A 20,916-nucleotide genomic window follows, 5' to 3' on the forward strand; every position below is an offset into this window, starting at 1 on the left:
GGGGCTGAGAAAAATGCAAATTTTAGAGAAAAATGTCAGGTGGCACTTAGAGGTTTTTGCATCTAAACTCCTAAATTGTAACTCATTTGTTGGGTTATGTCCCTATTTAATCCACCACTCAAGCCTTATTACAATCTTAATAAATCATTTGGCGGAATGGGGGTTTGACATTATGTTAAACATTTACTTTTAAAAATAAAAGCTATTTATTTGCAGGTAGGTTCCATTGAAACTTTCCATTTCACAAAAGATTCTTTAGATTTCTAATAGTTGCCTGCTTTTTAAAAGGGACTGTTTTATGAACTACTGACTAATCTTTTTTGATGGGGAAAATGGGTTATTTAATGATATCCCATTAAATATCCCCTTTTCAACCTTTACTTTTAAAGATTACAGTATTAAAGTGCTGTACAGTTTGTTCTTTTATTCACTCTACCCTTGATTTAGAAGCGTTTGTTTGGCGTTTAGCTTTTCTGCTGTTGGTGCGAGATTTGGTTTCAGCACTCTGGACAGCGCCTGTTCTTGCTGCTCCACCGTTGAGCGACTGCGCTTATACTCACAGAGACTGCCATAAAACACCAGTCAAGAGTATATAAATAAATAAAAAACATGAATGGAACCAATATCTTGCTCTACTCTTGATTTACAGCCTCTTTCCCCCCGTCTCGCGATTTTCAGTTGACTTGATAACCCCGAGTGACGCGCGGCTCATTTGCACGATCTGACATCTTTATTCATAAATAGCCCCCATTCACATCTCTCTGACGTCCATCGACCCTCTGACGAAACCTGCTCTTATAAGATTCACAGTAAGTTTGGCTCAGTCTGAAATGTGCTGGACTGCTCCTCTCCCGAGGCGATAGTGGGCTCTTTGTGCACTGTTGGTGGCACTTGAGTGGCTGTTGGCTGATTCAGAAGGTGAGGCACTTTTCTTATGATGTTGAATTCTGATATAATTGAGTGTGCTGCCCCGCACGCATATAAGAATAGCGAATCCTAGAAATGAGCATGCAATTTAACAAAGCTTGCTGATTAAAACCTGCAGATTCAAGAAACGTTTGCTTTTTCTTTTTTTTCTTTTTTTCTTTTTTAAGTCCTGCGCAGCAACAGTTAATGCTTGATATATCTCAATATTTCAACATTGTACTGAGAAGCAAAAAAAAAAAAAAAAGAACATTTTATTTTTGTTTTCTTTATTTTATTAATCAATAAATTCATTTGTAATTCAAACTTTTTTAACCTAGGTCTCAATTTCTTTAGGTCTCGATGAATTTCGGTTCTTTAGAAATACAACGTCTTTAGCAGAGAGAGAAGATGAACATCCATGTGGAGGGGCTGGTGGCGATTGTCATCTTCTACCTGCTGATTTTGTTAGTGGGAATCTGGGCTGCATGGAAGAACAAGAACTCCGGCGTGATGGAGGGAACGGATCGCAGCGAGACTATTATGGTCGGCGGAAGAGATATTGGATTATTTGTCGGCGCATTTACCATGACTGGTGAGTTTCAGAGCTGAACTTAAAAAAAAAAAAAAAAAAAAAAAAACTGCTTTCTATATTTTGCATGACACGAATGATGTTTTATTATTTTTACACTTTTATGCAATCATGCAATTATCTAACAAAATATTTTCTGTGTCTAAATAAATGAGATGCTATTAAAGATTAAAAAAAAACTGCACAAAAAACTTAACATCACATAATTTCTTATCAATATAAAAAATATTGTGCTGAATAAAGGTCTAAATAAATTTCACATATCTTATTTTCTACCTACAAATTTTGCCATATCGCTATATAGATAAGTAGATTACCCCCTCCCCCACATACACACACACACAAGCACACAAGTAATTAAATCGATAAATTTTAATAAATAGTTATATACATTAACGGAAAAAAGTGTCATAAATGCAAAACTTGATACAGTTCAAAACCTAAGATGTGTTCACAATATGTCAGAGCACAGTACAGTATGTTAGTCGTAAATTCACAATAAAGACGGGAAAGACTTTCTAATCTTATTTGCACGTGAATTAAAAATTGGCTAATTAGGCTAATTATTCATGTATGTAGAATTGTGTTGGTCAGTATCTTACTAGCCAGTTATGATTTGTTGCTATATATATATATATATATATATATATATATATATATATATATATATATATATATATATATATATATATATATATATATTGCACATACAGTGCTCAGCAAATGAGAGTACCCCCCCCCCCCCCCCCCCCACCCACAAATCTCTTATTTAAATTACAATAAGCTTTACAATATTATATTGTTGCACATGCATTAGTTTAGTCAGTACTGAAGCCAAATCTGGAGATTACCTAACAAAATTACTTACAATCAAATTTTCTTATGGAAAAATATGAAATACAAATTATTAAAAAATAGCAAAAATCAAGAGAAACTAAATATACAAAGAATTCTGTTACAATTTTGTGGTTTGTAAATTTGTTTGCAATATTTTGCATGAATTTAAATGTATTATCTTTCCATTTCTAAAGATGTTCTGTGATCAGTAATCTATCTATCTATCTATCCATCCATCCATCCATCCATCCATCCATCCATCCATCCATCCATCCATCCATCTAAATGTTTATATTAACAATATGTTTTTCCAGCAACGTGGGTTGGTGGAGGTTACATCAATGGTACAGCAGAATATGTATATCTGCCCGGGTTCGGCTTGGCGTGGGCACAGGCTCCCTTCGGATATGCGCTTAGCCTTGTTTTGGGTATGTTGCGCATCTACGGCAGCTTTGATAAATCATCACAGAAACATAATTTCAGTCTTAAAGTAATTTCTGTCTATTGATTCATGTCAAGGTGGCCTTTTCTTTGCTAAGCCCATGCGCTCTCGGGGTTATGTCACCATGCTTGACCCCTTCCAGCAACTGTATGGAAAGCGGATGGGTGGTCTGCTGTTCATCCCTGCACTAATGGGGGAAATGTTCTGGTCAGCCGCAATCTTATCTGCCCTCGGTAAGAAAAAAAAAGGAGGAAAACAATTAATGTGTTTTACAAGCTCTCTCATCAATGTATAGGACAAATTCTACAAATACATTTTATAACATATTTAAACATAAGGCAAAACATTGTCGTGCATTGTTAAATTCAGAGATTTTTGGGTATTTTCCTTTTTTTCTCAGTCTGATGGGAAGAAAACAGCAAAAACACACTTTTAGTGTCTCTTTTAAAGCACTTTATCAGTTTGAATTTGTTAATTTTAATTACAATACATATTTGTTTTCTCAGAATGTTTTTTTTCATCTAAACAGAGCTATAAATCTCCACTTCAGCAGCTCTTACATACACCAAACTATTGTTTATTTAATGCATATTCTGAAGATTTTTACAATGATTAATTTCTGCAATTAATCAATCAATCAAATTAACTTTTAATGGCACTTAAAAAAAATTATTCACAGCAAGACCATCAATAAAACACAATTAAACCTTTTAAAAAGTGTCATAGTGCTACATGTGCTACATTTACACTGTCAACAATTTCCTGTAGAAGGGCAGCATTTTGCCAGTAACTTACTGTAAATAATTTACAACAAAAATATAGCATTTGTAGTAGGGCTGTGCAATATTAAAAAAATCGAATATTGTGATATTTTATTTTTCTATAATGGTTATTGCGATAACTGGGGTGATAAAAGAGGGTGGGTCCGTTCCTCTTTGTGGTGCCCCTGGAGACTCCCCACAGCAGTCCAGCTGTGGGGTGAGCTGAACACAGACCCCTTCTGGTGTCAGGCCCATATGACAGACCGGCCGGAAGGCATATATCAAAAAAAAGTCGGTATCATATGGACAAGTCTATTAAATCTCTAAATAATGCTTGGGCTTACACCGGATTTGACGCGGCTGGACAAGGCCCGGTGCAGCCGAAAAATGGACGAGGGTTCCCAATGCAAGGACAACACTGGGACACAAGTAAGCTAGTCCAAAGAAACAAGAATATTACCTGCGAGAACATGCGTATTGCATCCCTTCACATCGGAACACTAACTGGCAACACCGAAGAACTAGCAAAGATGCTACGGAAAAGACGAATTGACGTCTGCGAACTGCAAGAAACTAGATGGAGTGGCGCAAAATCTTATGACATGGAACGAGAACGCAGCACAAAGGGTTACAAGTTGCTCTACTATGGTAGCACGGCCACTCTTAATGGCCTGGGCATTGCCATCTCTGAGCGATTTCGCGATATTATCAAGGAGGTAAACCGCTATGATGACCGACTCATGAAGATCACCATCATCAGGTCAGAAAGAACACACTTTCTCCTCCTATGCGCCGCAGGCCAGACGAAGTGACACTGAGAAAGATGCATTCTGCATTCATACCCGCACCGTCCCTGCTGATAATTATCTAGTGATCGCTGGCGATTTCAATGGTCACGTCGGTGAAACTGCGGATGGAAATCGGTGCCATGGGGGTAAAGGATATGGTCAGCGAAACAAAGATGGTGAGCGTATCATTGATTTTTCTAACTCGCATAACCTAGCCATTACCAATACATGGTTTATCAAAAGACCAACACAGCTCCTGACGTACTACAGCAATGACAACAAATCACAGATTGACTACGTCCTTGTGCGATGCCAACACAAAACCACCATAACTAACGTAAAGGTTGTGCCATATGAAACAATCGCGACACAACACCGCCCTATCATCGCAGTTATAAACATCAAAGTACCTCAATAGCAGTGGGAAAACCGCACTGGTTTCGCTTCCGCGAGATGAAGGCAGAAATGATTCTACACGTACAACTACCTGACATAACGACAACCGAAGAAACGTGGAACCAAGTGAAACACGTCGTTCACTATGCGGCCCATAAGATGATTGGAGTCACCAAACCCGTAAACGTTTCATCAAGCATGAGGGTTGGCTGTGGACCGATGATGTAAAGAGGAAAGTCCGTGAAAAAAAGAGACTTTACCATATTTTCCTCCATGACAATATGTTAATAAACTGGCAGAATTACAACAGTGCTAAATGCGATGCAAAGAAGGCTGTCGCGACTGCTCGGGCCGTTCACTATGCAGGAGTTCACAAGAAGCTAGACACCCGAGATGGTGAACACGACCTTTTGCGACTTGTCAAGCGTCGATACCAGCAGACGCAGGACATCGAAAAGTTTCATTGCATCAACGACACAGATGGAAAGCTGATAGAAAGGTGGCGTGTATACTTTGAGGAAATCTCTACCGAAGAGTATGGCCCCGTACCTCCAATTAGCACAGCAGAAGTCAAGGATACGATCAAGCAAATGAAAGCTGGAAAGGCAACCGGTCCAGATGACATAGCAGCAGAACTATGGAAGGCTGAGAGCTAGAACCCAGTGCCATGGCTAACTGACTTCTTTAACAAAGTCATTGAAGAACAAAGGACGCTAACCGACTGGCAGAATAGCACTACTGTGCCTGTCTGGAAAAAAAAAAGGGTGCCCCAGCTAAATTCTCAAATTACTGTTCTATCGGACTACTTTCGCACACAATGAAGATCTTTGAACCTGTTCTTGACAAGCGAATTCATGACATCGCAAGCACCACTATCAAACCAGGCGGGATTCGTCAAGGGATGTGGCACTACTGATGCCATCCACACTGTTCGCCTCCTGCTCGAGAAATATCAGCACAATAACATTGACTTGGAGCAATTCGTCCAGACCTGGGATGAACGACTGGCACGACATGGCCTGTGACTAAATCTCAAGAAGACCGAGTACTTGACGACAAACCCGAAGAAAGATTGCACAATAAATGTCAGTGGCACCGACCACACATGAAATAATTAAAATCCCTCAGATCGGTGATTACAGCTGATGGTGACTTGCGACCTGAGATCACTGCGCGGATCAATGCCACATGGACAAAATGGCGTTCGACAACTGGCGTGCTCTGCGACCGTCAGATGAAGGATCATCTGAAATCGAAAGTCTACCAAGCAGTAATTCGTCCCATCGCCCTGTATGGAGCTGAATGCTGGCTGATCACGAAGACTGCCAAACGACGTCTCGCTGTGATGGAAACGAAAATGCTGCGATTGAATCACCCGTTTTGATCATGTTTGCAATGATGACATCAGACAGCAATGTGGTGTAGCACCAATCAGGGACAAAATCAAAGAAGCCCACCTTCGGTGGAATGGCCACGCACTACGTGCAAGTGAATACTCTCTTGCAAAGACTGGCCTCAACATCAATGTTGAAGGAAAACATCCAAAAGGTCGTCCAAAGCAGCAATGGCTTGATACGCTACACGCCGACCTTGTCGCCACATGACTTCATCCTGACCAAGCCTTAAACTGCGACAAATGGAGGACTTGTTCCAAAAGAGCCGACCCCGTAACCATACGGGACTAAGGCCAAAGAAGAAGAGTTATTGCGATATAAATACAGTTTTTAGAAGATTATTTGAATAGTTCTATTTAATGATTTACTGGGGAGCTGAACAGTATCATGTACAAAAATTGATTAATCAAAAGGCTAAAAGCAATTCTTACTTTACAATTCTTTTGTGTTGTTTCTTGTCTAAATATCCAAGACCAAGTAAAAATATTGTTTAGTGTTCATCTTCAAACCAAATAACTGAAAAATGAGAGTTTTTTTGCTTGTTTTAAGGAAATGATCTGCCAGTGCATGGGGTAAGTGAAATAATCTTGTTTTCGCTTTTGAAACAAGACTAAATATTTAAAGATTTTTTTTTTTTTTTTTTGTATAAAAGCATATAAATTACATATAAATACAGTGATTAAATACAATTCTGTAGCTCCGGGTCAACTATAATTCAGACTGCACATTGTATACCTGTGAAATGTGACTGTTGCGGATGTGCACATTGCAATTATCGAAGCTGAAACAATATATTGCACGGCCCTAATTTACAGCACCATTTACCTTTCTGCATATATATTTTGAGTATTTTTTTATCTTTACTGTAAAATATACAGTTATTTTCACAATGCAACTTTTAAAATAGAGTAGCATACTGCATAACTGTCCTACAGTAAAATGCAGATCATTTTATAGTTAAATACTGTGTAATTTACAAAAATTGTGTATCAAAAACCATTTTGAATAAGTAGAGTAGGCTTTAGAAGGTTTAATAATACAAAAACGTGTTTGTAATTCCAATGTTTTAAATTTTTTCACCTGCAGTATCTTAATGGAAGTGATTTTTCTTTCTATGCCAGGTGCCACACTGAGTGTGATCATTGACATTGACATCAACATGTCTGTGGTGATTTCGGCTCTTATTGCCATCTTCTACACGTTGGTGGGTGGCCTGTATTCAGTGGCTTACACTGATGTCGTCCAGCTCTTCTGCATTTTTTTAGGACTGGTAAGGCTTGACACGATGAAGTCATTGCAGTGATGTCATTGTCCTCTTAATTCATGTCTGCATGTCTTCAGCAGCACTGAACACAATGTGATTGATCAAAGTGGCTGTCTTAGCAGTGACAGCTCATTAATCACACTTTAGAGATACAAGTAATAAGCTCATACAAGTAGCATAAAATACTTTATTTTGTTGGAGTATTAGTAGACTGTCTGCGTAATATCTGTAGATACTGTTCCTTCAACAGACATTTAGCTGACTATAAGAAACTCTGCAAGTACATGTCAACTTACCTTAATAACCCTTACCCCAACCCTAACCCCAACCTAATCTAATGAGAATTAGTTGGCATATAGATGCAATGTAACTTAAATAATTAACTTAAACGGACCATCAAAATAAAGTGTGACCAATAAATAAATAAATACATATACATTTGCGCTACCACTTTACATTTAGTTTCATATTTACATTGATATGGAATATAATAATGATAATAATAACAGACACATAGCCAGCCCAGTAAAAGGGTTTGTTCTTTTTTTTTTTTTTTTTTTTTTTAGGCGACCTTTTTGCAGTTAGCATTATGTTCTGTTTATTTGAGAGGTTAAATACTGCATTTCAATGACATTTTAAGCAGAATTTTTAGCTGGATTAGCTTGTCAGGTGGTCATCATAACATCTTGAGGTACCAAAAACATTTTCTAAATATGGAGAATAAAGAAATATCAGAAAAAATGAAATACAATTTTATTACATTTATTACATATATTATTGAAAAACAGGTTTAAGATAAAGTTTTAAATGAAAAAAGAAAAACAAAACTGTAGCCAGTTGTCATTTATTGGGCAAATAACAAACTAACCAATACATTAAAAAAATTAAAACATAATAATTTGAAATAATGTAGAGCTTGACATTTTTTCTAGTCTCTTTCGTAAAAAAAAAGGAAATTTTGAAAATTCATGGATTAAAAAACATACCCTTAGTATTAAAATGAACCCTGATATGGGCCTCTTTTGGTGCTTCAAACCTTTTTTTTAGGTATTTTTGCTCCAGAATAAGGTCCAGAATAAAAGTTGGGCGACTTAAAGTGAAAGATGACTTCACCTTATTTATATTGTATGTTTTCTTGAAAAATAATTGTTTCTATTCATAGCAGTCTAAATAAGACAAATGACCTTATGAATGGAATAAAAATGACCTTTTATCAGTGGGCGGTCATCTTATCATCTGATTTTTTTGCAAAATGGAAAATAATAATTATCAAAATATATTACCCTTAATTAATTAATTATTGTTTTATTTGTATTTTTTATTCTATATATAAAAATAATGATAAAATTTATCTAGTGGACAGATTTAATTTAAATTAATTTAATTTTATTTTATTTTGTTGTTTTAAAGATTTATTAAAATGAATCTGTTACCTCAAAAGAAATGTAAAATGTTGGCTGTTCATTTCACTGTGCCAACCCCTGATTAATAATAGGACTTCGCTGAAAATAAAATGAATGAATGAATGAATGAATGAATGTATAATGTTTAAAATCACCTCTATATGCAACACATTAATTTAAGAATGTGTTATTACAATGTAGTTAACAGTCTATTGTATCTTAATAGTGTACCATGTTGTTTTTGTAGTGGGTGAGTGTTCCTTTTGCGCTCTCGAACCCGGCTGTATCTGACATCGGAGTGACAGCAGTGAAGCAGCTCCATGCTAATCAGACCGCATGGCTTGGGAAGATAGAAAGCTCTGACAAATGGATGTGGGCTGACAACTTCTGCCTTCTGGTGAGTGGACAACTCGTTGTAGCACGATGGGATAGAGACCCAATCTTTTCACCAATGGAGAATTGTTGATTCTGAAGGGCCAAATCTAATTTCTCAGTTTATTGAACAATGCAATCATTCGTGGGAAAGAGAAATAAATAGGACTAAAAGAAACTGAGAGAGAGAAAGTGTGTGTGTGTGTGTGTGTGTGTGTGTGTGTGTGTGTGTGTGTGTGTGTGTGTGTGTGTGTGTGTGTGTGTGTGTGTGTGCGTGCGTGCGTGTGTGTGTGTGTGTGTGTGTGTGTGTATGTGTGAATAAGCGGTAAAAGTGTTCCATCTCATTCAATCTCATTCTCTCATTCAATATGGCTATAGATGCACAAACTTTACTTATTTTCAAATAGATTACTTAATAATAACTGATCAACTTTGAAGTGTAACCTGCAAAAATGACTGTGACAAACAGTTAATTAAAGGTGACAAACAGTAGAAATCTCTTACCTGGTTAACAGTAAGTTTATTTAATTTACATAGTGACCAACCATCAATTCTATCAATTCTATCTATTTACTCTTTTACATTACTGTGGTTCTAAGGTAGTTCTCATCAGTTATATACATTATTTTATGTTAAATGTTAATTGCATTACTTTAGTGTTTTGTGTTACCATAATAGTCTTCTATACACACTACCTGACAAAAATCTTGTTGTCAATCCCAGTTGTAAGAGCAACAAATAATAACTTGACTTCTAGTTGATCTCTGGAAAAATGACAGAAGGTAGATGTTTTTAGATAAATCATATGTTGAAATTCATCCCAAATATCCTGAAAGGTCGAGGTGCTCCAGAATTGGCCAGCCCAATCACCAGACATGAACATTGTTGAGCATGTCTGGGGTAAGATGGAGAAAGCATTGAAGATGATGAAGATAAATCTCAATGAACTCTGAGAGTCCTGCAAGAACTCTTTCTTTGCCATTTCAAATTACTTTAATAATAAGTTTGAGTCATTGCAGAGATGTATGGATGCGGTCCTTCAAGTTCATGGGATTTATACACATTATTAATTATTTTTCCTCTGCTCCATGACTTTATTTCTGTTCCTAAAACTTGGATAGGTGACAAGACTTTTGTCAGGCAGTGTATTAGTATGTTTTTCTTCTTGTGGACAAGTTGTTTGTGATGAGCTTTGGTTCATCATATTACTGCTCTTTTTTGTGTGTCTGTTTGTTTTATATGTGTAACAAATTTACAACTCATAGATTTTAGTACTTAAAAATATGCAAACACTAGTTTACTGTAAACTTAGAAATTAATTTTATGGTTTCTATCAGGTGGTTTCTAAATACAGCTATCAGTTTTTTTATCGAAAATTTTACAGATTTCTTTTAAAGCTATTTATTTATTTACTTTTTTTCAGCCCTGAGTTTATTAACGGATTGTTTTTTGTTTTTGTTTTAAATCTGAATTCAACGGTATTCTCAGAGTTCATCCGTTGAATATTAAAAGTCATCTTATTGGTATTAACAAAGGATTTCAGCAGATCATCAATAACCCCAAACACTAGAAACAAGTCTTTCTGCATTGATAATACTGATAAATGTAGAATATTGAATAGTGAATATTACGGTACTGCAGAGAATAGCTTTTTGTAAAATCCATCTACTGGCATTCATTCAACTTATTTTAAAAAACATTTGATTTTATTTTTCTAAATTATATAAACTCTTGATATTGTACAGTATTGTACATGTCTGTTGTCTGTATTTACAATGATGTTTCTGTTCCTAGATGTTGGGGGGGATTCCCTGGCAGGTGTATTTTCAAAGGGTTCTTTCTGCCTCTTCAGCTACCTATGCTCAAGTCCTTTCCTTCCTGGCTGCCTTTGGCTGCATCATCATGGCTATTCCCTCTGTCCTGATTGGAGCCATAGGGGCTTCCACAGGTAAAACAGAACCAGAATACTTCTTCTTCTCTTTTTCATCTATCTATCTATCTATCTATCTATCTATCTATCTATCTATCTATCTATCTATCTATCTGTCTGTCTGTCTGTCTGTCTGTCTGTCTGTCTGTCTGTCTGTCTGTCTGTCTGTCTGTCTGTCTGCCTGCCTGCCTGCCTGCCTGCCTGCCTGCCTGCCTGCCTGTCTGTCTGTCTGTCTGTCTGTCTGTCTGTCTGTACATGTGAATTGGGTAGGCTAAAATTGTCCATGGTGTATGTTTGTGAATGAGAGTGTATGAGTGTTTCCCAGTGATGGGTTGCAGCTGGAAGGCCATCCGCTGCATAAATACATATGCTGGATAAGTTGGCAGTTAATTTCGCTGTGGCGACCCCAGATTAATAAAGGGACTAAGCTGAAAATAAAATAAAAGAAAGAATCTTGATTACATCATCTTAAACTAAGTAAAAAGTATTACTTTTTAATAGTATATATATATATATATATATATATATATATATATATATATATATATATATATATATATATATATATATATATATATATATATTATTATTATTATTATTATTATTATTAACCAATGTCTATTTTGTACCATAGTATTTTTATTGTGTTAAAAAATAAAATATTCTTTAGAAAATTAGTTGAATATGTCTTTAACATGTTTAAAAAAATCATCTTAATACTGCAGTAAATGTTTTATTAGCCTCATATTTTATATGTTTATTTAGTTATTTTAAATTGTACCAACAATAATTCGCCCCTCCCTCCTGCAACTAAATCTTTTCTACAGAGGACGGGACCAGAACCTGTCACTCACATGAGATTGTACCAATTAGCAAATGACAACAAGTCAACATATAAATCCCAATGAACGAAATAAAATCCCCTTTTGTCTTTTTTCACACGCATCTCATTATTTGTTTCACTTGGATATACATCCACAACACGAGAGGAAAAGGCAATCGTAACATTGTTGAATCCCAACCTTTCAGCAACAGCGAAAAGTTTAGCATTAAAAAAACAGCAGCTGCAAACAAAGTCATCCCAAATGTCTAATTAAACAGATTTACAGACTGCATCCACTTACAGTTCGCTAGACTGAGACTTTAGAGTGCAAAAATCTGGGAAGGCTCATTATTTTACCAATAAAAGCTTCAGGTTTGTCTAACTTTTCTTAAACAGACGATACAAAAGATCTCTTTAATACACTAATTCTGTTGTTCCCCCCTCCTTCAATAGCCCCCTGCCTTCACCCATAATTATTCACAGCTCAGCCAAACTAAAAAATGTGCATCAAAGTCTTTTGCATATTGTTTCCTGTACATGTTTCCTTGTCCCAAAGCACATTCCCCCCCTTTGAGCGTGTACTGTATTTAGCATATACTGTCAGTACTTCTAATTACGTGATCAGTTGTTTCTCATTATTAGGGGACCAGTGTGATTTGCAGTGGGGTGTTATGGGAGGTGTTTCCCCAGGCTGTTTCTGCCCCGGGTGGAAACCATGTTCTCTTCAGATCACTAAAGAAATGAGTAAATAACAACAGCTGGTCTCCCTCATACATTATTAACCGATTATCCGTTTAACGATGTGAACCCTGTAAATATTACATCTGAGGGAGGCTCACAGCTACCAGATTTAATCAACCGTCTTTCAGCATCAAAGGCACAGCCAGTCACTTATTACTGCACTTATTGGGAATTACAGTCTAATCAAGCATAAAGCTTGGATTGTAAGCAAACAGAATTTGCAATAAAATGTTATGAATAATGTTTGGGCTCATTTAATATGTATTCATCTCATGTATGAAAAAAGAAGAAAAAAAGTAACATTATTTTATTTATTTATTTTTTGCTAATGGTTATCATGAATTGGATGTACATTATGTGTGTTTTGCTCCACAGATTGGAACCAGACCTCGTACGGGCCGATTCCTCCCATGCAGAAGGACCAGTCGGACATGATCTTGCCGATTGTGCTCCAGCACCTTTGTCCAGCCTACATCTCCTTTTTTGGTCTGGGGGCCGTTTCTGCTGCAGTGATGTCATCTGCTGACTCATCCATCCTATCGGCCAGCTCAATGTTCGCAAGGAACATCTACCAGCTCGCTTTCCGCCAATCGGTGAGAGACTGGCTATTTGGATTAAATGCAAAGTCATTTATTGAAAAAAGGCTCTCTCTCTATACAGTTGAAGTCAGATTTATTGTTTTTTAAATGTTTAAATATTATCAGACATACTGTGAAAAGTTCCTTGCTCTGTTAAAAAGTATTTAGGAAACATTTATAAAAGAAAAAAATAATTCTGACTTCAACTGTATATATTTCATTTATTTGACTACAAACCCGAATGTTCCTACATCAAGATGAATTTACAAAAGCTAAATATTTCTACATTGAGTGTGTTTACTCTTAAAACTATTCCAGTAAGAAACTTAATTCAAAGGAAACTCAAAGGAAAGGTTGTTTCCCCATTGGTTTGAGAAAGCATTTTTTTTAACCTCGTTTTTTTTTTTTTTTTTTCTTGTTTTAAGAGTATACTCACTTTTTAATGAAATAAAATAAAACTTTATCCTAGGAGTTTATATTTTAAGTTGTATGTTGTTGTAAGTTTTTTATATTATAATAAATAGTAATTAAATTATAATTTTTAGAAATTACTAATTCATTCTTTAATTTAAAATATCTAATTATTTTTTAATTACTATGGAGTTGTACTAAACAATCAATTTTGATAAATCGTCAAGGTTCTACCTTTTTTTTTGTTTAAAATGTAGTTATTAACATTTTCTTATTAAATGACAATGTATTTACATTATGGTATTTTGTTTTACGTTGTGTACAATTTAAGACTTTTTATTAACAAAAAAAAAAGACAAATGTTACACACATACTGTTTGCTAATAGAATGCAAAAACTTTGAAGCTCAATGTCTCTAAATAATTTAGAACACAAATGGAACCTTATAATTCCAAGGTGACGAAATGCTTCAATGTATGACTTTGTTGATTTATTAGCATTAAAGGGCCATGAACACCTCTAGTTTGAAAAAAAGTCAGGAAAGTGGAGCTCATAAATAAAGTGGTCCAACTTTATTTAGGTGGGAGTGTCGAATGGCGAAAAAGGGAAGGGTTTGCATGAAAAAAAGAATTTCATTACACGCACTACCGCTGATTTTCGCAACACAAACACAGACGCAGAGGAGATAGACAGTGATTTAAAGAGCTGCATTTTCAGCATAACTGAGAGCTGTGTGGAATTGGAGGATTTTCAGTACATAGTGATATTACTTTAAACTTAGAAACTAAATGTTTTTAACTAAGGTATGTCTTTAAAAACTGAAAGAGTACTGCTGACGATACCAACTAACTATGCCATCTAAATGAACATAAACAAAGAACACTGATCACACACTTACCAAATCTGTAGAGACAGGACAATCAACACGAACTGAAACCGCACCTTTTTTTAAAAGAAGACGATTGGCAAATCTGTATTTAACAATTTCCATGAATTTCCATTACCTTATTGTGGAGAAATGGAAACAAAAACTTCCTTGTGGTATATTTAGAAATGCAACACTAAAGACCCATGTCTTCGAACAATTTTTCTTCTACTAGTTTGAATTACAGTTGGCAACACAACGTGGCGTCTCTCTGAACACTGTAACAGGTAAAATGAGTCTTCGAAGCTATATCATGTATTTTAATGAAGTTGCATCTCGTTCACAATAAGTGGTGCTGATTGATTCGAACAAAGTCTTTCTCATGAATTAATGAACAGATGTGCTGAAAACTCAATGAAGTCCCTTTGTATCAGCTGATACGGACATCCAATCTCCATGCTGGAATTTACACAATGATCTCATCACCGTGACGGAAGTAAGAAACTATCTAAACTAAATAACGCAAAAACAACCGATTTTTACTTTTTAGCGAAATATATGTGTCCTATTAGTGTTTTTAGCACAGTGGGGCATATATATTACTGTCAACATCTAAAAAAATGTGTTTTGGTGTTTCGTGACCCTTTAACTTACATTAGCATAATTTGTCAACATTTACTCACAATCAAAACCAAGACTTTCATTCTTCTAGGAAACAAAAAAGAAGATATTTTGAAGAACGTGTCATGTGTTGCTGTCCAGTGGTGTTCCAAACAACACTAAAACTTACTTGCATTTACTGTATTAAAAAAAGCTAAAAGCAAATCAATGCATACTAGATTTTCAATAAATTAAAAGCTACACACTAATATTACACAATAAATAGTGTACTGTTTTGTTTTACTTGTCTTCTAACTCCCACCTCATCTTTTATCCTGACCTCCAGGCCTCTGACCGTGAGATTCTGTGGGTCATGCGGATCACCATCTTTGTATTTGGGGCTCTCGCGACAGCCATGGCTCTCCTGACCGGGACGGTGTATGGTTTATGGTACCTGAGCTCTGACCTTGTCTACGTCATCATCTTTCCCCAACTTCTTAGTGTGCTCTTCATCCGGGGCACCAACACTTACGGCTCTGTAGCTGGATACTTCTTTGGCTTGATTCTGCGCATTGGCGGAGGAGAACCTTACCTCAAACTACCTCCATTCATCTACTACCCCGGATGGACCATTGAGGAGAAGGTCCATCATTTGACCCATGAGGTGGAATACCTGGTTATGCAGAGGTTTCCTTTTAAGACTGCTTCAATGCTGGCGTCATTCCTCAGCAATGTAGCATTCTCGTATCTGTTTAAATATCTGTTTGAGAGCGGAACTTTGTCAGCTAAATATGATTTCTTGGATGCCGTGGTGGCCCAGCACAGTGCTGAGATCATGGACAAGACCACTCTGGTCAATAAGAACATCATCGGGCTAAATGAAATGGCCCCTGTCAAACCGAGACTCAGTGTTACTTTAGCTGCTACCTTCACTAGGAAAGAAACCCTAGAAGAGGAGGACTCCAGCCCGGAGTCACCCATTCACGAAAATGAGTAGAGCATTTATGGTCAATCCTGAGAAGAAGACTCCATAATGTGAACAACAGAGCTTCATCTGAAAAGTAAAGAATTATGTGATTTGAATTATGTAATCCATTGACGCCACATCCTTTTCTGGAATTTTCATTACTACCTTTTTGAAGGGAAAATGGGACAGTGTTTGAAACTCTGTTGAGAACGGAAAATAGAAGAACTGGTTTGAGTGATATTCGGAAAAACTGACTTGATGGTGTTTCTTATTCTGAGAAGCTGGTGGACTCCTGATGGTATGTACGAACCCTGAGTGACTTTCCTTTCCCTTCTAAAGAAAATGGTGAGACACTGTGATAATCCTGAATATTTGATTGCATTAATGGGATAGTTCACACAAAAATGTGATGGTATGTTTGTTTTATTTTTGTCCACCGATACAATTAAATATATTTGGCTTTTATTGTTTAAGTGAGGAAAAAAAATACAGTTTCTGCCACAGGATAAAAAAAGGGAATTTTTATCTCACAGGGGACATAATTGTAAGATATACTGTAATATAAGAACTGTTAGATACAAACAGAAGCAGTAAATTATGATAAAAATATCAGAATTCTGCATTTCTTTTTAGAATTGCCACTTTATTTGTTATTTAAATGCAAGTTTAGGAAGAAGAAGCATGTATCTGACTTAATTTCTCAAAATATTAATATTACATATAACAATTCAAAGTGTCTTATTAAAAGCTGAATTTGTGAATGTTAAGTTTTATATAAACTAATATATAAACGTATGTTTTGGAAAAAGTCTAAACTATGATAACTGGCATATAAACTTACTAGGGCTGTGCGATTAATCGGATTTGACACGTTTCGATTAGCTAAATCACAAGAGGCAGTGATATGAAATATATATGATTTAATTTCCCTTGCCCAGAGCAAATGCGTGACTCCCGTCTGTGTGTGACAATCTTACTAGCCAATTGAGTGCGAATACCTTTGTTCTGCCCAATCAGAATTGAGCAACCGAACTATGCAGAACACCCACATTTAAACAAGCAAACAGCATCTTTGGATCTTATTTCTGCTAGAGATACTGTTAAACAAATGTAAAAATATATATAAAAAATCGTACATATACCGTAAGAACGGTACAGCAGAAAATATTTATGGTTTTACAACTTTGACTTTTCCAAACCATGGTATACATTGAAAACGGTTATTGTCCTATGCCTAGCTGTTACACCATATGAAAAAAACATCACAAAGGCACCAGGAGGTAACTAACATCATAACTCACTACTGTTTGCTTTAGAGAAAAATTAGGGTTTCATTTCTGAATATTTATAAACAAATTTAAATAAAAGTTGGAGTAATTTTATATTTTTTCAGTTCCTCACTGCATTTTAGCAGTAAGAAGCTATTATACAGATTGTTGAGCTGAAGCTTTACTACAAAATTAAATCACAAATCAAATTGAAATTGCAATATCTGATAAAAAAAAATCACTATTAGATATTTTCCCCAAATCATACAGCCCTAAAACATACACTTAAAAATTTTGTTTGCAGATTGTTCAAACTACTCATTTAAAATCAGTTGAAACAACACGTTTCTTACGTTATTTTTAAGACAACCTAATTTATATATGTTGAATACACTTCAATTTGTAAAAACAATTAATTTGACTTAGTTGATTTGTGTTGGGACAGCTTGAAAAAATTGTGTGTAGCCCAGCATTTATTTTAAGTATATATATAAAAATTATTTTTTGGAAAAAAATCTGAATTGTGAGATATGATCTAACAAGAAAAATCTTAAATGTGATTTAAATTTTTAAGGCTCCTGTGTGTACTGTACTTTCAGTAATTACACTTTTATGGTGATAAATATGTTGATTTGATTGCTTTTAATGTCAAATAACTGAAAATAAACATACACTGTAGAAACTCCGGGGTTCCTTACAATTCATTCATGTTGTCCCAACACAAATCGATTTAGTTAACTTAACACTTCTTATATATTTGTGGATTGAGAATTAAGTTGTCCCAATAAAATCTCAAGAATTGTGTTGTTTTGGCTCAATTTAAATAAGTAGTTTGAACAAGTAAAAGTTTTTTTTTTTTGTGTGTAGGAAAATGCTAATTTTGAAAGAACATTTCAGACAGCAAATACTATAACATGTAATATACAATATTAGGAACCATAGAACTGTGAGATAAAAAGTTGCAGTTACCTTTTTATTGTGTAATAGAGACAGGCTTCCTTTGAAATATTTGAAACTGAGTAAATGATGGCAGGATTGTATTTTTTTTTCTGTGAACTGTCCCTATAATGTTTCTGAATCTGGACTCAGGTCAGTCCAGAATAAAAAAAAAAAAATGTTACAGTGATGATGATAATATATCCAATTATAGCTGTATATGAAAAAAGAATAATAGGTGTAAGTTCATGTCATGCCATTACTTACGTCGAACTCCCATGGTAGATTTTAGTGCAGATTATCCTATCGTCCTCTCATAAAGATCAAATGTAGCTAAACAGTAATAAGCTGCTTAATAAATGTATAATTGTATAACAAGTGACGTGCTTCCCATCTACGAAATACCTTTAAAAACTGTGACATAAGAGTGCACATGAGGCAAATACATTTTTCATGTTCGTAGTGCAATATTAAGATGAACGGGAAGACTTAGAACATGGGGAAGTGAAAAAAAAAAAAAACATACTTAATCTTATAATCGCCTTAACTAGCTACATTGATTAGATGGGAGTGATTGGACATTATGCAAACCTGGTTTGTCACTTTGTTGTACTTGAAAATGAATGTAGCAACTGATTTACCAGATGTAATAATAACCTCCGGGGTCTGTGCTGTGTTGACTTTTATTTTTGTGATTTGCAAAGTCATACGTATGTCTAAAGAAGTCATTGTACCTGGTTTCAGGACGATCCAGCTGCTGTGTTGTTTTGTTGGCTTTAGCGATACAAGAATTTGTGTGTTGTGTGTGTGTATTTATATTTCAATGAATATATCTGTCCAGTATTTCACTAAAATGTAAAGTGTCACTTTACCATTCAACAAGCATATATATATAACAATATATTTATTTGAGTTGGTTGGAGCCAGCTACACAAATCTATATTTATTTATTATTTGTGGCCTACATAGAAGAGATAATAAATTTTATTGTTAAGACTTTCATAGTTGTGTATGATTCATTGTTATATCGTCATGCTCGACAAAGTTCTAAATCTTACGCCATTTCGTAACCCAAACCACCTCCTTATTGACTGCTAGTAGTTACGAAAAAGCGTGTTCCTAAAAACGTGACAATTTCATGACATCAACTCTTTTCGACTTCCAATGTCACTGTTGAAAGACGGCACTCTAAAAATAGGCAGTGGGTTATTTACATTAAGTGCTCTGCCGGTTTTAGCGGGTGGGATGGGGCGAATACGGAGGAGGGAAGTAAATGTGGGGGTTGGGCCGGGTTGCTTATGCGTCTTTTTATACACTGCGTCAATGTCTTGGGGGTGGAGGATGACGCTGTTCTTTCCCCACCCAATCGTGTCCTGAGTTTGTCCTCCATTTTGCCCTTGCTGTCCAAAATTTAATCCCATTACATCGTTGAGGCTGGATATCCCATTCACAAAAGAACAGCGAAGAGCACTTGTGGTGATTAATAATCACCGCAATAGGGCGGTTCTCTTAGCTCTTAGCCAAAAAGTCAAGTCATTTCTATCCTTTCAACTAAGGAGGTGTTTGCCGCCATTTTAGGTGTCTGGAAAAACCTACTACTTGTTGACAGTTTTGAGATTGTTCATGGTTGGAATATTAGCAGATGTGTTTAAACGTAAGCTTTTAAACCGCTAGCTTGCTTTGTATGTGGGCGTTCTCTGGTTTTCTTGGTGATCACGTCTCTGATCACAAATCAGTAATGAAATACTTGAGGTCCAAGAATCTCAGCTGAAATATGGTGCATCTAATTGAATCAGCCTAAGTGAGGGACATTTGTCCTCTCTTGTGGTTCAATCGATCAAATCTCCCACAACAACGGTTAGGAGCGCAGCTTGCGACGGAAGCTACAAGGCAGCATTCAATTGTATTCACATCCGTCATTGTTTAGTTGAACCATTTCCTTTTCTGTAAATCAACAACGGATACAGACTATTTTTGTCTAAACAGTGTTTATTATTTGTGCTACTTAAAAGGAGGAGAAAACGACCCCTAAATCAAAAAAGCTTCAAAAGTGTAGCTGTGAATTTTTATTTCTGCTAAGTGGCTGCTCAGTCCCCAGTGTGCCGTATAAAAGACGACTGGAAACGCCTTCTCTGCAGCCTCCTAATGGCAGAGTCTTCATGTATCTGTCAAGAAATCATCTCCCTATTGAAGGAGGCAGGTGTAATTAGATTTGCTCTCATTAAACCTGGGGAATAATTGGGCATGCTGGGAAATATAGTTTTGGGTCTTACCAGAAGAGAGTTGGTCTAATGTAATGTGAAAGATAAAAGACAACAGATGAGGTAAAATATCTTAATAAAAGAACTGCTTGCTTTTTCTGATTTTCCTGGACGGCTGTAGAATATTATAAAAACATTTTCCTCCTGTATTTTGTATTTAAATGACAATAAAATATTTGGAAATATTTTCCCCCCTTGTTACAGGTCAAAAATATGTGATGATCATTAAGTAGGCTGAGTATATATTAATATTACTTTGTACTATAACAAGGTAACAAGGACATCTTAAAATAAAATAAATTAGAATAAATATTTATTTATTCACTAGACTTTTAAATGGTAAACTAGATCTGTTATACACTTATATAAGTGTCCTATAATATT

The 20,916-nt window shown here is 35.6% G+C and overlaps 1 protein-coding gene across 2 annotated transcripts; it reads left to right on the top strand.

Annotated features, from left to right (window-relative positions):
* The first annotated feature begins 822 nt into the window (after positions 1-822).
* On the top strand, positions 823-19,271 carry slc5a7a (solute carrier family 5 member 7a). 2 transcript variants are annotated; one of them, XM_068221411.2, is made up of 9 exons: positions 823-918; positions 1,245-1,498; positions 2,647-2,760; positions 2,852-3,007; positions 7,235-7,383; positions 9,028-9,177; positions 10,947-11,100; positions 13,022-13,239; positions 15,447-19,271. In XM_068221411.2, exons 2-9 carry the CDS (start codon positions 1,315-1,317, stop codon positions 16,095-16,097), a joined length of 1,776 nt encoding a protein of 591 aa, XP_068077512.2. In that variant the 5' UTR covers positions 823-918; positions 1,245-1,314; the 3' UTR covers positions 16,098-19,271. The 2 variants fall into 2 exon arrangements, with proteins under 2 accessions (XP_068077512.2, XP_021332411.2); XM_021476736.3 differs by having other exon boundaries at positions 1,261-1,498.
* The last annotated feature ends 1,645 nt before the right edge of the window (positions 19,272-20,916 follow it).

The sequence above is a fragment of the Danio rerio genome, chromosome 1 (assembly GCF_049306965.1).
Source record: "Danio rerio strain Tuebingen ecotype United States chromosome 1, GRCz12tu, whole genome shotgun sequence".
NCBI classification, from domain to species: domain Eukaryota; kingdom Metazoa; phylum Chordata; class Actinopteri; order Cypriniformes; family Danionidae; genus Danio; species Danio rerio.